The sequence below is a fragment of the Condylura cristata genome, unplaced genomic scaffold (assembly GCF_000260355.1).
Source record: "Condylura cristata isolate star-nosed mole 26May11 unplaced genomic scaffold, ConCri1.0 scaffold00027, whole genome shotgun sequence".
NCBI classification, from domain to species: Eukaryota; Metazoa; Chordata; class Mammalia; order Eulipotyphla; family Talpidae; genus Condylura; species Condylura cristata.
This window is the reverse complement of record NW_004567128.1, coordinates 19899906-19923955: the sequence shown is the minus strand read 5'-3', so window position 1 is coordinate 19923955 and position 24050 is coordinate 19899906. Positions and strand designations below refer to the sequence as shown.

Here is a 24050-nt window from a genome sequence, read left to right as displayed (position 1 = left end):
TGGGGAAATTCATAAAGATAAAAAGTGGATTGATGGTTGCATAGAGCAGAAAGGCTAGGGGCAAACAGTAGGACAGAATAGAGAAGTGATGGCGATGGCTTTAGACTTTCCTTTTGAGGTGATGAAAATCTTCCAAAATTGGTTGCCATGATGGTTGTACATCCCTATGGACATATTAAAACCACTGAATTGCATGTATGTAAGTTAGATCTCAATAAGGTTGTTACTAATGGGCAGAAGATAGTATGTGAAAGGACAATGTTTGAGAACTTTCCAGAACTGATTAAAGAGTCAAACTCACAAATATAAGAAGCACAGCATATACTAAGTAGGATAATGAAAATGATAATGAAATCTACACTAGAAACACTATGTAAAACTGCAGCCAGCCCAAAAGAAAGAAATCCTTGGTAATCAAAATTCACAGGGCATTACAAATAAGCTGAAGGCATCGCAGCATCTTACCTGCCAGGGGACAGACAGTCAGAACAAGGGATTACTCAGAAAGTTCCACCTTTGGCCTAAAATATCTAAAAAATAACAACAAAACCAGTAACAGCAATCAAAGCAATATTGCTCTGCCTTTGATTCACATTTGGTTTCTCGAGACAGGAGTGCATCGTGCCAGATGGGAAACACATGCCTCAAGCTAGAAAACCAAATGTTAAAAGTTGTGTGACACAGAAGCTTTAGTTAGCATGACTAGAGTCTCTCAGATGTCACCAGCACCAAGGAAAAGAATTAGGGACTTCTCCGGTCAATACTCAATAGTATAAATCAGAAATAGCTGTGCCAGGGAGGGTACCGCCTTGCTAATTAAAAGCTCATATATCTAAAATGAAGAGAAATATTACATTGTCGTAATATGAAAAAATAATTCTAAGAGTTCATTTTTTAATAATTTCTGATTTAATTATCTCCTCAAATATTCCTTTATTCACTATGGGAAGTTCGAGATTAGGTATTCATTTCTTAGCTGTAGTAAAAGTGTACTTACTGAAAAAATAGCTTTGAGACAAACTTTAAAACCAATACTTGAAAGCTGACGTAGATCTGAGGCATCCAGAAGGAGAGGGGGAGGGGCCAGAATGGTGGGGAGGGCGCAATGGCAATGGTGAAGGACTAGGGGTGCTTTGGTAGTGGGAGAGCAGTAATGACCACACCCGAGGGGAGATGTCCTATACTGTCAAATAACCAACAAGGATGTTAAACAGTGGTTACTTCGTGCAAAAAATAAAGAAAAAATGACTTTGCATCTTCTAGTCCTATACACATATGATTCATAAATGTTTAATCTATCAAGGACAATTGTTAGAGGAATAGTGCTTTAAATAGGCAATTAAAGTAACAGTTTTCTACATTAACTTCATTTCTTCTTTATAAGAAAAGCACAAGTCCTTCAAAACCCACAAACAAAAAAAAATTCTAAGAGCTGATTAAGGTTCCATATCTGTCAAAGTTTAATTTATTGAGTGAATGCAAGCTCTAAACAGAGGGAGATGAAGGTTGAAAAATATACACACAATTTTATCACTTGCAGGAATATAAAAGTACTGTATTATTTTAAAAAGCCAAACAAAAACCTTTTTAGATGTCAGATATTGTACAAGTCCAAAATTATAGCTTCCTAAAAGGTAACTTTAACGTTAACAATCGGAGATCAAAGTGTGAGCAGAGAAATGCCTAAGTGGATCATTTTGACCTGTCACTAGGTAGGCACATTTCTCATTTTAAATGTAGAATTTCACCATCCTTTGGCTGTCAAAAAAGCTGACTGTGAGTGAAAATATGACAATATTCATGATCAACCAAGTAAGCTGTCCATCAAATACTTAAACCTAAATGGCTCTGTGGCCAGACCCATGAATGCTCAAGTGCATTTAGGTGCCAGCTCACTTTGAAATGTGGGTTGTCCCTTCTTGAGCTTCAAATAAAGGGGATTGTTTAGCTTCATAAAATTAAAAAACATTTCCTTTGTATTTCTTCTTCCGGTAAGTATGTAAGGAGTCTTATTTGCCAGGAGTGTGCCTGTGGCCCAGTTCAGCAGTTTTAAAGGAGTCGGAATTGAGAGCCAGCTGACCTTGCTGTGCTACAGGAAAGTTACCTTAGACAGGTGTAGGGTAAAAACAGGCAATGTATGTATGTTTAGTCATCTGTGTACTCAAAAGGGCTGCCAGAGAGGGTGGGAAAGGATGAATTAAAAAGGCTTATGAGAAAATAAAAGAAACTCAGAGAACAAATGTGATGTCAGGAACTTTCTTCTGAGGATTATTCATCTCACAATTTGCTTTTCAATCCTTACACTTTAAAACCATTCATGCACCTCTAGAATACTGCAGTTCTCACGTTCTGCAAGAGCTCCCCCCCCCAAAAAAAAAAGAACATTCCTATTTGGTATGAATTGGCAGGTTATAGTTGACAAACTCAAAAATTACTCCATGTAACTTAATAGAACATTCCCACACCACTTCCCTGACCTGCCCCCTGCCCCAAACCTACCAAATAGGAATGTTCTACTTTTAGATAGCAGGGTAACACTGTACTTTGAAACTTCTCATCTATATCTGAAAGTCTTCCAGACATCTTTTCTCTGTGTTTCCAAGCTGGTATGAGGAATCAAGCACGACAGTGAGCATCTAATTCAGCCCTGAACCCCCAGAAGCTCTGCCCACTCCTTTGAGGGGGGTCTCTCAAGTAATGGAAACAAGTATTTGCCAGCCAAACAACATTTTATTGGTATATTTAAGCAATAGGGAATTGTGTTGAATACTAATTGGTACCACCAGCCTAATGACGCAGAAAGATAACCCGGGAGAAGGGTTCTAGACTAAATTCAATCCTTATCAATTGAGAACCATAGGTCTCCCAGGAAAATCTTGGTTTACTGTTTAGATTTCCAACTGGTTGTTTTCTATTGAAAATAATCTGGCTTAGGCAATAGATATTATCATCATCCTAGTTATGGATGGAAATAGTAATCATATCTACCTGAATATTTTAAAAATCAATGGTGGCAGCTTATCTACAAAGTACTTAGTGGAACTGATGTTCTACATAATTATTAGTAACTTGGTTGCAATGACTTGGAAGCTTTTAGAACGCTGGAGCATCCTAGCGCCACTGCCATAGTTTTTTGTTTGATTGTTTTGCTTTACATAAATGTTTCAACCAATCCACTGTATTCTAATTATCTTGCCACTTTTATTATTTTAACTGGGCTGTCTCCTCCTTGGATAGAAGCTTTAATGTCATCCTGTTCCTTGCTATTTTATTCAATATTACACTATGGAAGGCACAACTCTATAAATAAAGCCATATGAAGATTTTAATTGGCACAAAGCTATTTGTCCATTCAAACTAATAAAAAACCATCACTAAATCCTAATTTACTATTACTTACAAGTACATTAGGCAAATATCAAACTATATTTCTAATGGAGAAATATTCATAAACAAAATTTCACCCTAAAGTGACATTATTTCTGTTACTAGGTAACACTGTGTACATGTTCTCTGAGAACATTTTAAAATCACTGTACAGGAGTAGGATACATGTGACTAGAACAAAATATGGAGAAATCAGAGCTAAAAAGAACAGGTGAGGTTATTTAAGAAAAAGTCCCTTATATGTTTTCCTGGTGTTTAAATTTCTCAAAGAAATATGTGTACAGTTAAAAAAAAAGTTTTCCATCCAATTTGTCTCCTCTAATGCCAACACTTAAAAGCTTTTATCTGTATTTTTTTTTCTCACTGCTAATCTTCACATTTCTGAGTGACACCCTTATACAGATACAGCTCACTTCCATTGTAGACATTATCTATTTGTCTCCTAGCTTAGAAGATGAAGCTTTCATTCTTATTAACTTCTTCATAAGTGTATCTCCTTTATCAAACACCCAAAATAGGTATATCACATTTTGAACAAAAACAATATTTGGTTAATCTTCATTGAGCAAAACTGCATGTAGTGCTCACCACTTTCTCCTTTATTCCTCCCTAGTCAATCAGTTAATGATGCCCTTTTCTCTTTATATTGCTTGGTTTTCTTAACAAATTCATGCCCAAATTTTCCAGAAGACCTAGAAAACCCTCTAGGTACAGCCAAACACCTCAGGAAAGCTGATTTTTCCTCTTTGCAGTATCTGGGCTATAGCTCCGCCTTGGTACCCGCTGGCTACCTTCATGACCTAATATCCAGCTGTCATTTTGGGGTGTCCTTAGTTATCAGGCTGGAAGTTTCTGGTGATTCTATCTGTATTAAAGCTCCCATGTTTTCGTATTATGAGGTTCATTCTTCTGTTGTAGTAAGCTAACCAGAGAAGTGTTTTATTTTTTCTTGAAGACCGTGCAAATCTAAAGCTATTTTTTTCTATTCTCACGCTTGATTGATAATTTTGGCTACTATAAAGTCTAGTTGAAAAATACCATTCCATTCTCTTTGAATTTTGCAGGCCTTGCTCCATTGTGCTGTAGTTTTCTAAGTTACTATGAAAAGTTCAGTGCTAATTTTATGAACTACTTTTGTTATTTTTCTTCTCTGAAACCTTTAGAATTTCTTTGTTCTTTTTCCATGCAGTATGCTAGTGAGCTCCTTAAATCTGGCAACTCATGTCTTTCACTTATAAAATATCTTCTACAGTTACTTCATAATGTTTAATTTTGTTTTCTTTTGCTGGGATTGACTACTTACTAGAAGAGAGGTTGAACTTAACTCTAATTAATCTTCTATAAAAATCAGCCTTACTGTCTCAGTTGAACTTTCAGGGACAGTTCAAATTACTATTCTAATACTTCCCCTGAATTACTTTTACAGTTTTAATGTCTGAGAGTGCTTCACTGTTCTCTCAATATTGGTTTCAATAACAACCTGTTCTTTATTTCATGCATGGGATTGCGTTCCTTTCTCACAATACTAGTGACTTTTTTTTTTTTTTGGACACTTGAGAAGTCGTCTTCTGCTCTCAGTATTAACTGTTTACTCCAAGTTTGCTTTCCCTTTTTATATTGCTCTGATCACTGGCTTCCACAACAGTTTATTTCCTCAAATGTGTTTGGACTGACAGTTCCTATTTAAGAATCTCAGCCTAAAAAGCTCACTGGGAACTTGGGGTGGGAGAATGACAGGTGCATGGGTGGGCCGTAGGCTTTACTGTAAGGTGAAAGAGCAGTAGAGTGTGCCCCTACACATGTCAATTCCTGCGGTTCTTTTTTGTTGATCCTATCCATCAACCACAGACCCTCCTTCAATCTACCACTTGGAGTGTGTTTGCCAGTGGTATCGGAGTTGAGGAAGAGACTGTGTGTATATCTATGGGGAAGCAGGCAAGGAGATGTTTCACCACTCAGCATGTAATCCTGCTGCTTCGGTGAAGTACTTTATCTCTGCTTTTGACCACACCTTGGGACTCAAAGCCCAAAAGTTTTCTGATTTAGACCACCAAGAAAGCAAATTTCTGTCTACCACCATACCACCCTGAATGTGCCCAATATCAGAAGCTAAGCAGGGTTGAGCCTGGTTAGTACTTGGGTGGGAGAAAGTAAACTTCAAGGCTCCTACTGAGATCTGGAGGGCCCATGTATGGAAACTGAGTTTTCCGTCCAGATGCCTTTGGATACTTCTTATGTGGTTCTATGAATCCATGTCTCAGTGTTCATGTGCTTTTCTTCAACTAATTTTCATCTGCAGCCTGTTAAAATTTAGGGCCAAGAAACCCAGCACCCAGCTACAGCAAATTACTGGTGCAAGAGAGTGCCTCTACTGTGGCTAAAGCCAAGATGCAATCTACAACTTTAGAGCTCCCCCATAGATGAGACAGAGGTTGGGTCTTAGCCTAAAGCCATACCTGTGCTTGGGTTCCCACCCTTCATTGTTTCTCCCACTCTTATCCAGGTTTTTCCTCAGAGCATCTCCATAATAAAGCACTTCTGTATGACTCTATCTCAGAGTTAACTTCTCAAAACCTGGCCTATGACCATCACCTAGTTATTTGGCTTTGGGAAAGGATCCAGGAGTAGTAGTATAATCACTGTTTTTCAAAATGTAACTAGTTCTCTAGTTCTTCTGTTTTCTGAACTGACCCAAACGCTAACAATCACTAGAGTAATACAATTCCTAAAATCAGATTTCTGGAGTTCCAGGAAGCTGAGACTGACATGCTTTTAGAAGATTGAGCCTACTACAGGACATTCTCCTGTACCGTCACTTGTCTACAGTTTTAAGAGAAGTTTCAGATACACCTTGATTTTCAGAGTGTTGAGTTTGGGCTACTCTAAATGCCTTGGGGGATACAACTCTCCTCTTGGCAGTGTGTTTACTTGACTTAAATCTACAGAAGCATCTCTATAGTCAGACAAACATGGGTTCAACTACTTCACCAGTTATGGAATTAACAGGCAAGTTACTGAACCTCTCCAAGTCACAACTTTCTCCCCTAAAATGAATATAACATAACAGTTACAGTAACTGTTATATAACAACTCCTACTGTAACAGGGTGGTCCCTAGGAAAAGGGGAAGTTCCAGGTTCTCTGCCCCACCCAGAAGGAGGGTGGAGCTGAGCAGAGTAAAAAGGAGAGAAGAGAAGGAATGAAGAAGAGAAGGAAGCTGGATGGAGAACAAGAAGGAGGCCCGAGGAAGCCACATGGAGCAGCAAGCATGTGATGAACAAACCGGGCTTGTTTCCTGACCTTGGACTGGCTAAGGCAGATGTGGGTGAGATACCCATAGGGAGGTGACTATGGCAGTGTTTATACTGATTTTGATTGTGCTCTCTTCCTCCCAGATTTGTCTAGCCATTTCTGACCCTTTTCCATGGGTCCCGGCCAGAAGGTGCTTTAGGCTTGTGGCAGCTTTCAGGCCTTGCTTTGGGCCAATCCCTTTTGGGTGGACTTTTGCCCACGAGGGGATGGGAAGCTTCAGGTGTTTGATTTAGAAGTTATCTTCTTTGTGTTCTGTATTGTATATTCACTGTATTAAAGTCCCTTTTCATTAAACTTTTATATGTTTTGTCTTGTTGCAGCGGATGGCAGAACCCACTTAGAGCAGGCAGGTTTGGGGTTTCAGGAGTGCCTTTCTCCCCCTGTCCTCTAACAGATTTGGTGTCCTATTACAGTACCCTTTGAGCTTTGAGCTATTTCCTGGTAGTACCATAAAGTGGTTTTACCATCACAGGTCTTCAGAGTTCCCACATTTCAGAAATATTTGGTTAAGTCTAAGACAGTGGTTTCAAAAAATGTATTCTGCAGTCCTCCAGCAAGTGTACACTGGGAACTTGTTAAAAGTGCAAAGCTCAGATTGTACTCTTGACCTATTGAATCAGAAACTCTGGTGATGGAATCTAGCCAAGTTATGTTCTAGCAGTCTTCCAGGGAATTCTAATCATTCTCAAGTGCGGGCACACTGGCCTAAGGTCTTACAAAGCAGAGAAAAATAGAACAGACCCCATGGAAACTAAAAGACCCAGTTGGTAAGGCATTATAGACAGTAAGCAGAACAATGATTAGAAATGGGGGAGTCAATTATACCTTTACTATCATATAGTTGTAAATATTAAGGTCATCAGGTCATAAATTAGTATTAACCAGAACTAAGAGTTAAAGAGTAAAATGTAGACTTAAGTTTATAAAATTGACAGTGAATCTATATTACACAGTCTTGGAATGCAAATACAGAAGTGCATGAAAGCAAGAAAAACATAATTTCTGAGCCCAGAAGCTGATGAAGCACTTGAAAGAATCCTTAATTGTGTTAATCCTTTTCTGAAACAAGCTACCAAATGTACATGATCTGGAACATTTGCTGAGGAAAACTCATTTGAAGTTGTCACTTTGCCAGAGACACAACTATAGAAATTCATCCGAAATTCGAAATTAATGCCATGCAAGCAAATGATTCTTTGGTAGCAAAGACGAACTTAAAAGCAAGAGGGAGCTCCTTGAAGCTGCCACTCAGAATCTGGGGGAGCAGAACAAGAAAAAAACATTCCAACATCTCCTGCATGGCAATTTATAGTCCCTTAAAGTCAATGAAGTGACTGACTTGAGGAGTACAAATCAGAGATGTGGGAAAGCCAATTCCTATATTAAGTCCACAAAGAGCTGGGAATTTGAAAGTGAAAAAGTAACAGGGTGGTCCCTAGGAAAAGGGGAAGTTCCAGGTTCCCTGCCCCACCCAGAAGGAGGCTGGAGCTGAACAGAGGAAAAGGAGAGAAGAGAAGGAATCAGGGGAGGAAAAAAAGGAAGGAAGCAGGTTGGAGAGCTAGAAGAAGACCAGAGGAAGCCACATGGAGCAGCAAGCATGTGATGAAGAAACCAGGCTTGTTTCCTGACCCTGGACTGGCTAAGGCAGATGTGGGTGAGAGACCTGTAGGGTCTCTATTGATTTTGATTTTGTGTTTCCTCCCAGATTTGTCTGGCCATGTCTGACCCTTTTCCATGGGTCCAGGCCAGAAGGCGCTTTAGTCTTGTGGCGGGCTTTCAGGCCTTGCTTTGGGCCAATCCCTTTTGGGTGGACTTTTGCCCACGAGGGGATGGGCCACTTCAGGTGTTTGATTTAGAAGTTATATTCTTTGTGTTCCGTATTGTATATTCACTATATTAAAGTCCCTTTTCATTAAAATTTTATGTTTTGTCTTGTTGCAGCGGATGGCAGAACCCACTTAGCAGGCAGGTTTGGGGCTTCAGGGGTGCCCCTCTCTCCCTGTCCTCTAACAGATTTGGGGTTCCCTATAACAAAAAGGCCAGCTCTTTTTGAGAGGAAGCAAAGTACAGAAAGCAACTCATACAGGTTCATGTTTCCGGTTGATGACCAACCACTCTACTTACTTTAACACATAATCTCTCTGAGCTGCTCAGCTTAAGCTCCCTCATAGCAGGAGAGAGGATATTTCACTCCAGCCCTTTATGGTCTTGGAGTGAAGCTCTCAAAGCAGTTTTGAATATGACCACAGTGAGCATTAAGTAGGCTGGCTGACCTTCTTGAAAACCACACCTATATTATTTAGTCAAAACAACTTCTTTCACATTAATGAATAGTAATACTCAAATACTAATAAAATAACAGCTGACTTAGAAAGTCTCTACCCAGTAGCTCTTCTGCTAAGCAAATTACAAACATTCTCAGTGGATCTTCTTGTCCTAGGCGGTGGGTGCTTCTAGCATTGCATTTTGCAGATAAGGAAATCAAGCCTCAAAGATAATATGTAACTTGCCTAAGGTCAAACCAGCCTGTGTGGTGGTGCCAGGAATGAATCCCAAGGCTGACTATAAAAGCTGTTTCTTCAATGGGAGTACAACCTAATTCAACAATTGCAATTTCCGATGCATGGGCAATTCTCTTTGCCTCACAAGGAAAAGAAGGAAACACTCCAAGTAGTACGATTATGTTACTGAAATGTTCATGAGAACAATATTTCCTTTCTGGTTAGACAGCTGTAGAGTCTGTCAGGAATGTGGCTCTCTCTTAAAGTCACTGTATGAATGGAGATTCTGCTGGTCCCCACAGTGATCCCTTTGAAATTGGTGATGCTCTGGTTGCCATGGACACCAGATTTCAACACACCACTGAACATGGGGAATCCATTCCATGCAAAGCAACGGAGCCAGCAGATGGGCACAGTAACAGCTAACTGCTCATAATGCTATGACCAATATTTGTTTTGTCACCTCTCATTTAGATGATGTTCTCACCTGTGAAGTCTGTAAGACTGCTTCTCATCTGGGAAACTGCTCTATAGGGCCAGGTAGGAACAGTCACACTTTAATGTGTCAAACTCATTCATCTGTCTGAATTGTTGAATGGGTAACCATATTCAGAAAAGGAAGTTTGATCTTATACAAAACACTTCTTTGTTCAGCTTAACAAAAGAAGAGATCAAATGACTTCTTGACAATTTAATTTGTCCAAGTGGCCAGCATCCCAAGAATAGTGAGTCTATTACCTTGCTATGTTTCCCTAGATACTAAATCCATAAAGAAAATAATTAGGATCTGATAAATGGTTCTTAGCTATAGATTAAATATTACATGAAAACAACATGCTTTTCTTTGCCATAAAGAAAACATCCACGGTGCTGCACTTTAATTAACAGTTGTAGGTGAGAGATCAATCAGTAAAAGTAAGTCATGAAGAGAAACACTTGGACACATCATGGCCTATTGGTGAGTTTACCCAGAGCATATCACTGTGGAGATAATAAAGGACCTTGATACAGAGGAAGAAATCCACTGAGCACTGCAAAGGAGCCAGTCACATGACAGACATCACTCATCAAAGTAACCAACAGAAATGAAGAGTCAAGTAAATAAAAATATTAACAAAATCTAAAATTTTCATATTCAGGTGATCAAACACATTGAAATTCCATTAAAACAACCTCCTTATAGAACACCAGGAGGCAAAGTTATTGGCAAAAGAAATAATTCAGTAGCTAAAAGAATTTTTACTATGCATATTTCCCCAATTTGTTTATTCGCTAATAAGAACATTATGAATCATGCTTTCTTCAAATAATTACAATTCAAATAAGTTTAGCTTTTAATGAAAATATGTTATTAGAAGCAAAGGTATAAATAAATGATATATAAGGAATTCTGGGCTGAGTAGGTTTATTAAATTATTGTATCAGAAAACCTTTTTGAACATAAAAAGGGAACTGACTAGGCATCTTCAATTTAAATTGATTTCGAGTTGGGGGCAGTGATCAGGTCACACAGGTAAATTCAAGTGAATGATTCTATGACAGAAGTGATTACACGAGCATCAAGTTCTTATTTTCTATCTGATCAGGGAAGTGACTCTCTTGTTATTATGATGAAATAATTTCCTACTGCTAAATGGTAGTCTATTGGTCTATTAAAAAAATCCTGAAGAATGTTTTGCATACAGTGCAAAATTATACTTACCAGAAAAAAAGAGATTACACATTCACTCATAGATGCTATCAGAGTCCTTAAACCCATAAACAACAAATTGGAGAGCTGGTATCCTGGCATTTCTAGGAGAAGTCATTTTCAGTACAAGGGACAAACAAATGTTAATGAAATTTATGGAAAGGTGATCCCATAAAATTGGGGGAAAGTAGTGAGTGGAATTTTGTCCTCAGTTCTGCTCAATGAAGCAGCACCAGCAGCATCATGAGGATCTGGCTAGACATGCAGAATCGTGGGCCCCACCTTGGCCAGGCTGAGTCAATATCTGCTTTTTAACAAAATACAGGGGAGATAGGTGCAGACACGAAAGTGTGAGGAGTACTAGCTGAAAGCACAAATTTGGAAGCCAGTCTGTGGGAGACCAAACCCCGTATTTCTGCCACTGTTTGATTAGCTATGTAACCTGGAACAAGTTCCACAACTCCTCTGTACTTCCGTGCCCTCACTGGGTATGACGGAGATAGTAATGGCCCTATGTCATAAGGTTATTGGCAGTATTCAGTATTCACAACACATGTTAAAATACTTAAAACAGTGGGCAACGTAAGTGATCAATCAGCATTCTTGTAGCAATCACACTAGGTCATGGTAACAAAAGATCTAAGCTGCAGACTATTGCAATGTCCCACTTTCTAGAGGGTCTATTATCAGGCAATTAGCTCGTGGACTTGACCTACAAAAATCCAACCTGCTGTCATTTTCCCAACCTGCTGTCATTTCAAGTCAAACTTTAGGGTTTACTTATGCAGTGCACATCACACAGCTGCTTCGGCCACTCACATCCACACTCAATTAAATCCTGCATTTTGTCTAGTGAGTGTTGAATGGAACAATAAAGGGATTCATTTTCCACCCAAAACCCTGCATCTATATTTTCTACCCTTTGGTCTGTCATACAAGGTCTGATGACACCCAGAGTTGAAAATAATGTGGAACACAGGCACTCCCAAAAGCTGGAGGAGGGAATGGAAATTGATGTAATCTTTATAATCTCTAACAACTGAAAAATATTTAATATTTGACTTAGCAATTGTGGTTTTAAAACTTTATCCTACACATATACTTGCAGTAGTAAGCAAAAATGCATACACAGAAAGACATGTGTATGTATGTGTATTATATATGCATATGTACGTATTCTTTACAGCAATAGTTTTAATAGCAACAAAAAGAAAAAACCTGAAATGACTCAATGTCCATCAAATTATGGTATAGCTATTAAATCAAAGCAGTACAAAAAAATGGGATATCTTTTTATGCAAATATGCAAAATATGTAATATGCAAATATGACCAGGGTACATTAAACAAGCTATAGAATATATGATATATATACAAGTATATATATATATATATACACACACATGCATATGTGTAATATGTATATTACAACAATATATACAATAAATGTACAGTGTTCAGTCCTTAAATCCTTTTAGCAATCAGATACTGATCATTCATGTAAGTTAAAAAAAATAGGCGTTTTATAAAATAGAATACTTCTAAAAATTTGAAAAATCAAAAAATCCTACATAAAAATGACTGAATAAAGACATCTTGTTATGTATCTTTCTGTACCTGTATATTGTTTTATTTTACCTTGTATGACGACAATGATAATTTTTAAGACAAACTAGGGCAAAAATATCTCAAATAATATAAAATTATACCTCCAAGAACTAGAAAAAACTAAGTCCAATATTGACAGAAGGAAAGAAATAAAGCCTAAAGTGGAAATAAATGAAAAAGTTAGGAATACAACAGAAAAGATCAACAGAACTAAGAACTGAAAAACCTAGAAAAGAAAACCTCTAAAGAAGACTAAGAAAAAAGAGAACAGACTCAAATTAGAAATAAAGGAGAGACAAGTGATAGCACAGAATCACAGAGGCTCAGGAAACACTGCTATTCACAATCACATACCAACAAAGCGGACACGCCAGAAGAAATAAAGTCAGAGATGCATACAAGACTGAGTCGTGAAGAATCAGAAAATCTGAACAGACCAATAGTGAGTAATGAAACTAACTCAATAAGCAGAACCCTCCCAACAAATAAAAGCCTGGGGCAGATGGTTTCATTGGTGAATTCTACCAAGCATTTACAGAAGAATTAACACCGATCCTTCTCAAACACTTCCAAAATATTGAAAAGGAGGGAACACTTACAAACTCCTTATCTGAGGCCAGCATTACCCTGATAACCAAAATCAGATAAGGACATTAAAAGCAAATATTACAGGTCAATATTCCTAATGACCACAGATGCAAAAATTTTAAACAATATACTAGCAAACTAAATTCAACAGCATATTAAAAAGATCATAGATCATGACAAAAAGGGACTTACCTGGGAAGTAAAGATGGTTAAAATATGCAAATCAATAAATTTTTGTACATTTTTGATAAGTAAGGTGATGGATGTGTCAGTTAACTAGATGGTGGGGATCCTTTCACAAATATGTAGTCACAAATCGTTGTGACTACACTTTAAATATCCTATAATTTCAATTGCCAGTTATACTTCAATAAAAATGGAATTAATGAAAAAGTATAAACACAGCACATGTTTAAAGGACACTGCATATTACAAAGTCTGTGTTCAATAGTTGAATGAGTGAATGAAACAAAAAAATTCCTATAAGAAAATGTGATAGGTCACGTTAATAGAATGCAAGATAAAAATCACAGGATCACCTTTGTCAAATGCTGATAAAGAATTTGACAAAACTCAACATCCTTTCATGATAAAAGTCCTTAACAAATCACAGTTGTGTTCATACTCAATGGTGAAAGGTAGAAAGCTTTTCCTCTAAGATCAGGAATAAGGATCCCACTGTCAACACTGCTATTCAACAAAGTATGGAAGTCTTAGCCAGAGCAATTTGGCAAGACAAAGAATAAAAGACATCCAAGTCAGAAGGAAGGAGTAAATTGATTGCTTGCAGATGACAGAATTATTCATTTTCTCTTTCTCTCTCTTATGCTCACTCTTTCTCTCTCTCCTAAACACTCCATCTAATACAACTAATAATAAAAATTCTGTGAAGTTATAGGATACAAAAATCAACATACTGCAATCAGCTGTTTTTATACACTAAGAAAACAATGAACCACCTGTAAAAGTAAATAAAGAAAACAATCCTACTATAATAGTATCAAAAACAATAAAATATTTAGGCATAAGCTATAACAAAACTAAGACTGATGAAAGAAACTGAAGAGGACACAAATAAATTGGAAGGCATCCCATATTCATTGATAAGAACTGACACTGCTGAACAATATAGATCAGTGCAATTTCTGCACTGGAAAGAGGCTAGCAGCTCCCCTGTGTGCCTGTGACTGTACAGGTGCCTCTCAATTTCCCAATTAACTTGACTTTTAAAATGTAAAAACAACAAAAAAGAATTGATATTGTTAAAAATATCCATACTACCAAAGTTTTCTAGAGGATAAATGCAATCTCTATAAAAATTCTGATGGCGGCCCTCCCTGGTGGCGCAGCGGGTTAAAGCACTGCACTAAGAAGCTAAAGCCGCTTCCGCATGAGTTCGATTCCCGCCTGCCCCGGAGGTGACCACATGGTGTGGCAGACCTCTCCTGACCCGCCCGCTGCTCCCCTCAGCAGTGTACTTCGTCGATCTGCCTGTTCTGCTCCCCGCTCTGTCTCTGGTGAAGCCTCTCACCCTCCGCATCTCTGGCCTGTACCCCAGTTCTGTACAAATAAATAAATAAATCTTTGAAAAAAAAAATTCTGATGGCTTATTTTCAGAAAAAGAAAAAAAAATCTTAAAATTCATCTGAACCACAAAAGACCCCCAATAGAAAAAGCAATTTTAAGAGAGAAGAAAAAAACTGAATGCATTTCATTTCCTGATTTCAAACTAGATAGTGAGCTATGGTAATCATGGTATGGTACTGTAACAGGGGGGTCCCCAGGAAAAAGGGAAGTTCCAGGTTCCCTGCCCCACACAGGTGCAGGAGGGTGGAGATGAGCAGAGAAAAAGGAGAGAAGGAATGAGAAGAGAGAAGAGAAGGAAGCTGGATGGAGGGCCAGAAGCAGACCTGAGGAAGCCACATGGAGCAGCATGCCTGTGAGGAAGAAACCGCGCTTGTTTCCTGACCCTGGACTGGCTAAGGCAGATGTGGGTGAGATACCTGTAGGGCGGTGACTATGGCAGTGTTTATATTGATTTTGATGTTGCTCTTTTCCTCCCAGATTTGTCTGGCCATGTCTGACCCTTTTCCATGGGTCCAGGCCAGAAGGTGCTTTAGTCTCGTGGCAGCTTTCAGGCCTTGCTTTGGGCCAATCCCTTTTGGGTGGACTTTTGCCCACGAGGGAATGGGTCACTTCAGGTGTTTGATTTAGAAGTTATCTTCTTTGTGTTCCGTATTGTATATTCACTGTATTAAAGTCCCTTTTCATTAAAGCTTTATATGTTTTGTCTTCTTGTGGCGGATGGCAGAACCCACTTAGAGCAGGCAGGATTTTTGGGCTTCAGGGGTGTCCCTCTCCCCTTGTTCTGGAACAGATTTGGGGTGCCCTATAACAGTACTAGCATAGAGACTTATCAGTGGAACAGAATCAAAACTCCAGAAATAAACTTACTTATATGTGGTCAACTAATATTTGCTAAGGGAGTGAAGAACACTTAACGGGAAAGGGATAATTTCTTAGGTAAGGGGTGCTGAGTACTGGATAATCACATACAAGGAAAACTGGATAATTACATACAGATGAATGAAATTGAACTCCTATCATATACCACTCATAAAAATTAACTCAAAATGATTAAAGACTTAAAATAAGACCTAACACTGTAAACACAGGGGGAAAACTCCTTGACATTGTTCTTTATAATGATTTTCTGGACACAATGCCAAAAGCACAAGTGACAGAAGCAACAGCCAATAAATGGGACCATTTCAAACTAGAAAGCTTCTACACAGCAAAAAGAAACTGTCATAAATATGAAAAGGAAACCTATGGAATAGATGGAAATATCTGTAAACCATACGTCAGATATGTGACAAAATCATGCAACTCAACAGGAAAACAGCTTGATTAAAAAATGGGCAGAGAGTGGCTCCTCCCTGGTGGCGCAATAGGTTAAAGCGTGACATTGCAAGCTAGCTTCAACCACATTAGTGAGTGTTCGATCCCCAGCCCTGGAGGTGACCCACATGGAGCGGCAGACCTCTCCTGACATGCCCACTGCTCCCCTCAGCAGTGTACTTTGTCAATTTGCCTGTTCTGCTCCCCACTCTGTCTCTGGTGAATCCTCTCACCACCCCTGAGCCTCTGGTCTGTACCCCAGTTCTGTATGCATAAATAAATGTTTTAAAAAATGGGCAGAAAAACTAAATAGAACTTTTTTTTTTTTCAAAAACAAATGACAAGGGTACCTGGCAACACATTAACTATCACTAATCATAAAGGAAATACAAATCAAAACCACAATGGGCTAGATCATCTCACACCTGTTACAATGGCTACTGTCAAGAAGACAAGAAATAAGTGTTGGTGAGGATGTGGAAAAAGGAAACACTTGTGGGCCATTGGTAGGAACATAAATTAGCATAGCCTCTATGGAAAATAGTATGGATATTCCTCAAAAAATTAAAAATAGAGCTACCATATGATCTAGCAATCTCAAATCTGGGTATTTATCCAAAGGGAAAGGAAACTAGGATCTCAAACAAATACCTGCATCTCCATGTTCACTGCACCTTTATTCACAAAAGTCAAGGAAGTGGGAGGTCATCAGAACGACCTTGCCAATGGATACCAAGGGGCAGGTACTGGCAGCCACCCAACAGTTCTCTTCTCCTAGTCTCTTTTCTTTCAAAATCCTCATTCAGACAGAGGATAAAGTGATTAAATCGAATGCTACAAGGAAAAAGAGAAATGAGAGACAATAGCATTTCTAGCCCCACCCCCAAACTAGAAGTAGACCAAGAGCAGCACGGGGAAGAGAGGGGAAATTCTTCAGGGATGGAATGTTCTATGTGATTGAAGAAGGGAGAAGTGAAAGCCTCTGACCTTCTTTCTGTAGTTCCGCTGTATGGGAACTGGCACTTGACATGGAACAGCCATTATGAAACCTTGACAGTGATGGAGCTCCCGTATTGAGAAGAGCAGAAAAAAAGGTTGGGAAGGCAAGGTCTTGATGACTTTCCGGAGTTGCTGAACTGATCCTGGAGTGGCTTAGCAGCTCTCCACTTCTTGTAAGGTGAAGTAATAAACGTTTGCATAATTCTGTTGTTTTTTTGCCATTAAAAGCCAACCACCAGGCTCCAGGAAGAACCTAGGACTCAATTACCAATCTTGCAATCATTTTGTTGTCGTTGTTTTAATCATGGCAGGAAGATCGATTCCTTATGTTAGGTATGATTTTCTCTGTGATGTTTAGAATCACCTGATTTTCTGTTAGTAGATGTATACGGGACTAGCACTGATTTCGCCAGGCAGCTACTACATGTCAAGCACCTTATCTGGCGTGAGTCATCACAGCAACTTCCAGACCATTCCTCTTTGGCTGAGATAATACAATCGCATCTGTATTTTCTCAAATCTTATTTAAACGATTTAGCTTTTCCTTTCGCTGCAAATGCAAGCCACAAACCACCAGCACTTCTTGTGTCTTTGCCTCACATAGATATTCATATCACACTGCAGTTGTTGACGATATCTCCAATATATCACTGACCCTCCTCACTGTTTCAAAGTACCATAATCCTCAAGACTGCTGTAAAGTCTTGTTATTTAATGTGTTAATAAAGAAACACATATGCTACTCCATCACACATTTTTTAAATGTTTTAGAGACTGGATATCCATATAATTGGCTTCCTGTGTAATCTTATGTGTTTTTATGCATTTCAAAAGGTTACTTTAAGAAGAGGTGCCATGGATTTTCTGGATTTGCGAAGGGAGTACCTTGGCACAAAAGGGTTCTCACGGCTTCCCGGGCCCATTCCACCGTATAACCATTCTTAATACTGTTCAATCCTCTGTCCATACAGAAACCAGGGAGACATTTTTGAAAAATAAGTTAAAGACATTCTCCTGTTTGAACTTGAAACAAATGCAAACTCTTAACTTGGATTGAACTGGCCCTGTGCTGAGTTTCACCTGCTCTTGGCCCCTCTCTGGTCTCAGACTTCTCTACTCCTGGTTGACTATGCTCCAGCCTTGCCAGCTTTCATTTCTCTGAACTCTCCTAGCAGTTCCGCACTTGAGACCTTCGTCCTTGCCATCCCCTCTGCCTGGAACACCTGCTCCTACGGTGGCCACTTTATTCTCACACTTCAGTGATGAGCCAGGCCAGCATCTCCAGGCTAACCTCCACCCAGCATGTCCGGCCCTTCTCCGGCCTCCAGCCATTTCCTGTTCCTTCAGAGTGCTGACAACATAATTATATTGCTTTTTGTTCACTACTAAATCCTGGCATCTAGCAAGGTGCCTGGCACCTAGCAAGGTGCCTGGCACACATAGAAACCTGATATTCACTAAATGAAGGAATTAGTGCCAGAATAAATGACCGGAATTAATAACAGGAAGCTGTTATTAATCAAGTTTATAAGTGAGGAAATTGAGGCTCAAAAATGTTAAATCATTTGTCCAAGGTCACCCAGTGGCAAAGCTATAATTAAAAAGATTTTTGTAAAGAAATACCATTGTTTTACATCCTCATTAATATTCTGACAGTACAGGAATCCGCCCCCCCTCCCCCAATGTGGTCACCGAAGCTCTCACGCCACTGAAGTATACCCACAGCCCTCCACCATTGTCTACTGTGCGCTCGCCCTCCCTCCCCCTCTGGACACTGCAGATCTGTGGTCAGCTTTCAAGGGTTGGTTTCAATGTTTGCCTTTGTCTCACCAAAAGCTATTATTTTAGCTACGGTCCCTGGGCCTCCTCTTAAGCCCTCCACTATGTTTTCTAGCTTCTTGCCTGCTACTTTCTCAGCCATCCATGGAAAGCAGGATACACACCAGTAAAGTTTTTTTTTTTTATTTTGTTTTTAAGATTTCATCTTTTTCTTTTTTCAAACAAGCATTATAATTTATGTGTGGAAGAACTGGGGTGTAGCTCATAGTGCAGGACTCACCAGAGACAAATTGGTGAGCAGAACAGGTGGATCTACTGAAATACACCGCTGAGGGGAGCAGTGGGTGAGAAAAGAGGTCTGCTGTGCCATGTGGGTCAGCTCCCTGGCTGGGGATGGAGCTCAGGTCACAGCGGTGATAGCACTGAGACTTAATCTCTAGGCCACCAGGGAGGTTCCCCAGTAAGTTTTTACAGTGGGATTTCCTGGGACCTCAAGGGTAGCTGCCTAATAAACCCTCAAAGCTAACCCCGGTGAATATTTCCCAGAGAGCCTAGATAGTGATTTTATCTGTCTGTCTGCATCCCTCTACATACACTTTTTTTTCAATCTCAACCTTATAAACATAGAAAATCAGACAGAAAAAATTCAGAAAAGGAAAAATATCAGATAAACGAGCCCATGCTAGTGGACAAAACCACAGATGATGAGGGACTGCACACAAGCTTATGTGGCTCACAGCTCTGGTCGCAGGCTTCCTGCGGCCAACATACAGTGAGAAACAACATCAGTTCATGGAGTACTCTGGAGATTAAAACATTCAATCAATTGGCAGGAGGAGCACAACTATTCCTGTTTCTAAATCCTGAGAGAAATTTCTCTTGTGAATTCTTATAATGAAAGCATGGTAGGACTTAGTAATCAGTGTTCTAAACTACACTCTTAGAAATACATCAAGCTTGATAGAATGTGTCCTAGAGCATACTTCTTTAATCTTAAAAAAAATTACCTTTAAAGTTTTCTATCGCATTTCACTTTTCCTTCTCTCTACATCCCTTTTCCACCCTCCTCTTCATGGAGGTGAGGCTTTAAGCTGCAAATGGGAGCCCCTAGCACTACTTAATAGTTGTGGCTGGTATAATGTCAAACTGCAACACTATATCGCTTATTCAAAGTGTGGATGGGCCAGAGGCATCAACATCACCCAGGAGCTCGTTAGGAATGCTGACTCTCAGGCACCATCCCAGGCCTGCTGAGTCAAAATCTGTTTTCTTAACAAAATAAGCAGGTGATTCTTGTGAAGTTTAAAGAAGGACTGATTCTATTAAAGTTTAAGAAACACTGGTTGAATGGCCAAGTGTATGGTCAGGAAAAAAAGTGGAATAAACTAGTATTCATTCAACAAGGATTGAATGAGACACTGATGGTAAGAAAGATGTTTAAAACATGATACCAAAAGCAACAATACCAGGAGAAATACTGACAGACAAGACAACATTAAAACTGAGTGATGAAACGAGCCAGGGAGCAGACAGTGTTTGCACCCCCACCAGAAAAGGAAAACTGAGTAGTTGTGTGCCAGGCACTGTCTTAATGCTGTGGATCCAGCAATGAAACAAACACTCTGTCCTTTTGTGGAGCGTACATTCAAACTGGTGAAGACAGTAGACAAAATAAATAAAATGAAAAAAGAGAGGGGCAGAAGTGGGGATTGAAATCTGAAATAGGGTGCTCAGGCAAGGCCTCACTGAGGAAGGGATGACCTGGACAAGGTCAGGAACTAGCTATAAAAATAGCCATGGGGCAAGTGTTCCCAACAGAGGGAGCATCTACCAATACCCTGAGCCACTAGAATACCTGAAGCAGCAAGGCCAGTGTGGCTGAAACAGAAAAAGCAAGAGGTGCAGTGGTATGCTGGGGGCCCGGTCACGTGGGGCTTTGTCGGCCATTTTAAGTATCTGCGCTTTAACTGTGAGTGAGATGTGAAGTCAATGAAAATAAAACAGGTAATAGGGAGTCATGGCAGGGTGTTCATCAGGGAGATAAACAATAAAATGTGTTTTTAAGAAGGCTGGTTTCTCAGAGGGAGAAGTAGCTTGAGTGGGAGAATCCAGCTCAGAGTATATTGCACTAACACAGTAAATGGTGATTCATTCATTCAACTATTTATTAGGTGCCAGAGCACTGTGCCAAGTAGTATGGGGAGGATCTAGACTGGGGTGATAACTGAGAGAACTGGCAGAGGAAAGTGAATATAAATGACATTGGAGGGAAAGAAACCCAGGACATAATGACAGATTATTTATAGAGAAATGACAGAAGTTGGCAATTCAATTTAATTAAGGTTTATGTATCATCTACCGAGGGCAAAGCCATATGCTGGCTAGGACGTGGAGCTGGTACAAAAGACTTGTTCTTTCCCCTTTTCCCCTCCAAGGGCTTCCAGCCGGACTGGCTTGGGTCCTGCCCTGTACATTTCAAGCCTAAACTTCCTGGGTTGCTTTAGCTGAGGCTGGCAGGGAGACTAGCTGAGCTGCTCAGGTTACAAGCTTTTTAAAATCTGATTTGGCAGGAGGGCAGAAGAAAGGTCTCACTAAATGGCGTTGTGCTACAGACTGGCCCTGGGTCAGCAGTCTGGGGGCAGGTGGGTTTCCACCAGTGTGACCTGATAGGCCTCCCACCTTTGCTCTATCATTCTGGAGAAAAGACCCCAGGCATAGAAAGGAAAGAAGCAAGTTTAAGGCAAACAATGCAGTGGAGGTAAGGGGAGGGGGATTAAAGTAATTTCAAAGTTCCCTGTCCACGACTGCAAGGTCTTGGGAACAAATGCAAATGTAATGCAAATATATGTAAATAGCCTTGTGGCCTTCTAAAAGGTTTTCTACAACTGGAAGGGCCCTTGGGAAACTGCTAGCTGTAACAGTGACTCAGAGCCAGTTTGAACTATTTCAAGACAACTTTGTCACGCAGACCTTTGCTGCCCTGTTAGCACGGTGCGCATTCTTCAGTCATTTTTTTTCTCACTTGAATCGACCTCACCTGCTATAAATCCAAAAAAAAAAAAAAACTCAAGTCTGCCTCTGCAGAGGTTATCTAAGTTAATTACATTTCTAACACTCTGTGTACCTTTAATTTTTCTTCAAACGCCTCTCAGCCAAATAAAGCCAAATTAAATGTGTCACTTCCTCTCCAGAACAGTATTTGGCTCCAGTGGTTTATGAATGAAAGTGCCTCTCTTTCAGTTCTAGTTACTATGATCCTTTGGAGGTTCCCCTCCCCCCCACTTATCCACAGGAACTGGTACATTCGCTCCTAATATCCATACATTGTATTAAAATCGAACCCAGAAAAAAACTCATATATAGTTGTGAAATCCAATTTACTGCCAAGAGTATCTGGAAAGAGATTCATTAAGAAAACCTGGCCTGTCCAGTATGTTGTGGTCTTGACAATCCTACTTACACATTTGAAATGAAAAATGCACATCCGGCCACAACGGGGTATAGTTCTATCTACATTTATGCATTTAAAAAGCGATGCCCAGCAGATATGCATTTTATAAGAGTCATCATCCATCATCGTGTACGGAATTGTAAGCAACATGGTAAGCCCCAGAGACAGGCGGGAGAGCAAGTTCTTTGGAGTTACCTATAGACCCAGGGGAGCAGAAGCAACTTACCTCCACATTAGCGATGGCAACAAGGATAAATATAACCAGCCATCCCTCCCGCCCCCCAAAAAAACTCCCATTACTTTTCTCATAGACTAATCATTTGAGAGGGCTTTAGCTTTTGACGGGAGCGTCAAAGGAAGGGAAATCCCTTTTATTTTTCAAGTCGTTTTATCTCCCTTGCAAGGGCCACACTCTCAGCCTCTGGAAGGCAACTGGACAAAGTGGCATCTGGAGAGACGGCACCGTTCCACGAGGAACACGAACAAAGCGCAAAGCAGCGAAATCCCAACAAATGAGAAGACTGAAAAGAGGGGGTGGGGAGACGGACCAAAGCGAGAGATGCACCTCAAGAGACTGTGGGAAGGAGAGCGCCACTCGGAGAGTAACGCAGAGAGGGAGACTGGCCTGGGGCAACGCGCCGGGACCCCGAGTCCCGGGAGGGCGCCGGGGGCAGGGCCGGGAAGGTTGCGAGCGCCCCCGCGCGGCCGGGGCTGCCTTACCTCCTGGGCGAGCTTCTGCTTGAGCACCAGCGCGGCGCACAGGTAGCCCGCGCGGCCCACGAACAGCTCGTCGGAGCCGCACTCCAGGAAGGAGACGGGCGCGCAGACGGCGCACAGAGCCCGGAACTTGCCCAGCGGCTGCACGTAGTCGGACCGGCCCAGGGCGTGGTACACGAGCGTGGCCACTGCGTACACGCCCGCGCCCCCGAGCAGGAAAGCGGCGCGGGTGTCGGCGTCCGGCTCGCCCCACTCCTCCGCGCGGGCGCACGCGTCTATGAGGCGCTTGGCCGAGCGCAGGTAGCGCTCCCGGGCCGCGGCAAAGAGCGGGCTCTGCGAGACGTGGTAGAGCATATAGGCCACCCCGGCCACGCCGCCGTACAGCCCTCCCTGGCAGCTGCTGGCCGCGGCCGCCGCCCCCCGGGCCTCGGAGCCGCCCCCGAGCGGGGGCAGCTCCTGGAGGATGCGCTCGATGGTGGCGCTGACCAAGGGCGCCACCGCCTCCTCGCACTGGCCCACCAGCAGGCTGCCTTGGTAGTCATCGAAGCGGTTGGCGAAGCAGCGCTTGGTGTCCATGCTGCCGCTCGTGCCCCCCAAAGCGAGTCCGGGGTCCGCTGGAGGGCGCGCCCTGCAGCCCGCGCGCCACTTCCCGCTGTCTGAAGCGCTCGGCCGGCGGCGGCTGCGGCGGGGATGGAGCGCGGCGACTGAGACGGGAGGTGACAAGAGGAGGCGGGCGCGAGGAAGAAGCGGGGAGCGGATTGCCAAGTGGGGCACCGGGCTGGCGCGAGGCTCCCGAGTGGCCCGGGCGAGCGCGGGGGATGGGCGACGTCCGCCCCCCTCGCAGAGGCCGCGCCCTCGCCGAACCCGCCCCCTCCTGCGCCGCCGCAGCTCGGCCGCGTCTCCCCGGGGCGAGGTGATCTCGGCAGGACCCACGCGGGGCCCGCGCCACTCCTCCCGCTCCGCCCCCGGCTCCTCCCCTCCCGGCGGCAGGCCAGGGACGAGTGGGACACCGATCCGGAACGCGGAGGCTGGGCCGGCGGGCACCTGGCGCTGGAGGTGATGACCTCGAGTGCTCCGCGGGCTCCAAAGCGCGGTCCTCGAGTCTGCAGGAACAACCTG

The 24050-nt window shown here is 41.6% G+C and overlaps 1 protein-coding gene across 1 annotated transcript in view; it reads right to left on the bottom strand.

The window, feature by feature from the left end:
- LANCL3 (LanC lantibiotic synthetase component C-like 3 (bacterial)) overlaps positions 1–23594 on the bottom strand; it is a 102729-nt gene extending 79135 nt beyond the window's left edge. The window contains exon 1 of the mRNA XM_004689940.2: positions 22935–23594. Coding sequence (XP_004689997.1) covers positions 22935–23507 — 573 coding nt within the window. The 5' untranslated portion in view covers positions 23508–23594. The remainder of the gene's footprint in view (positions 1–22934) is intronic.
- Positions 23595–24050: the final 456 nt, after the last annotated feature.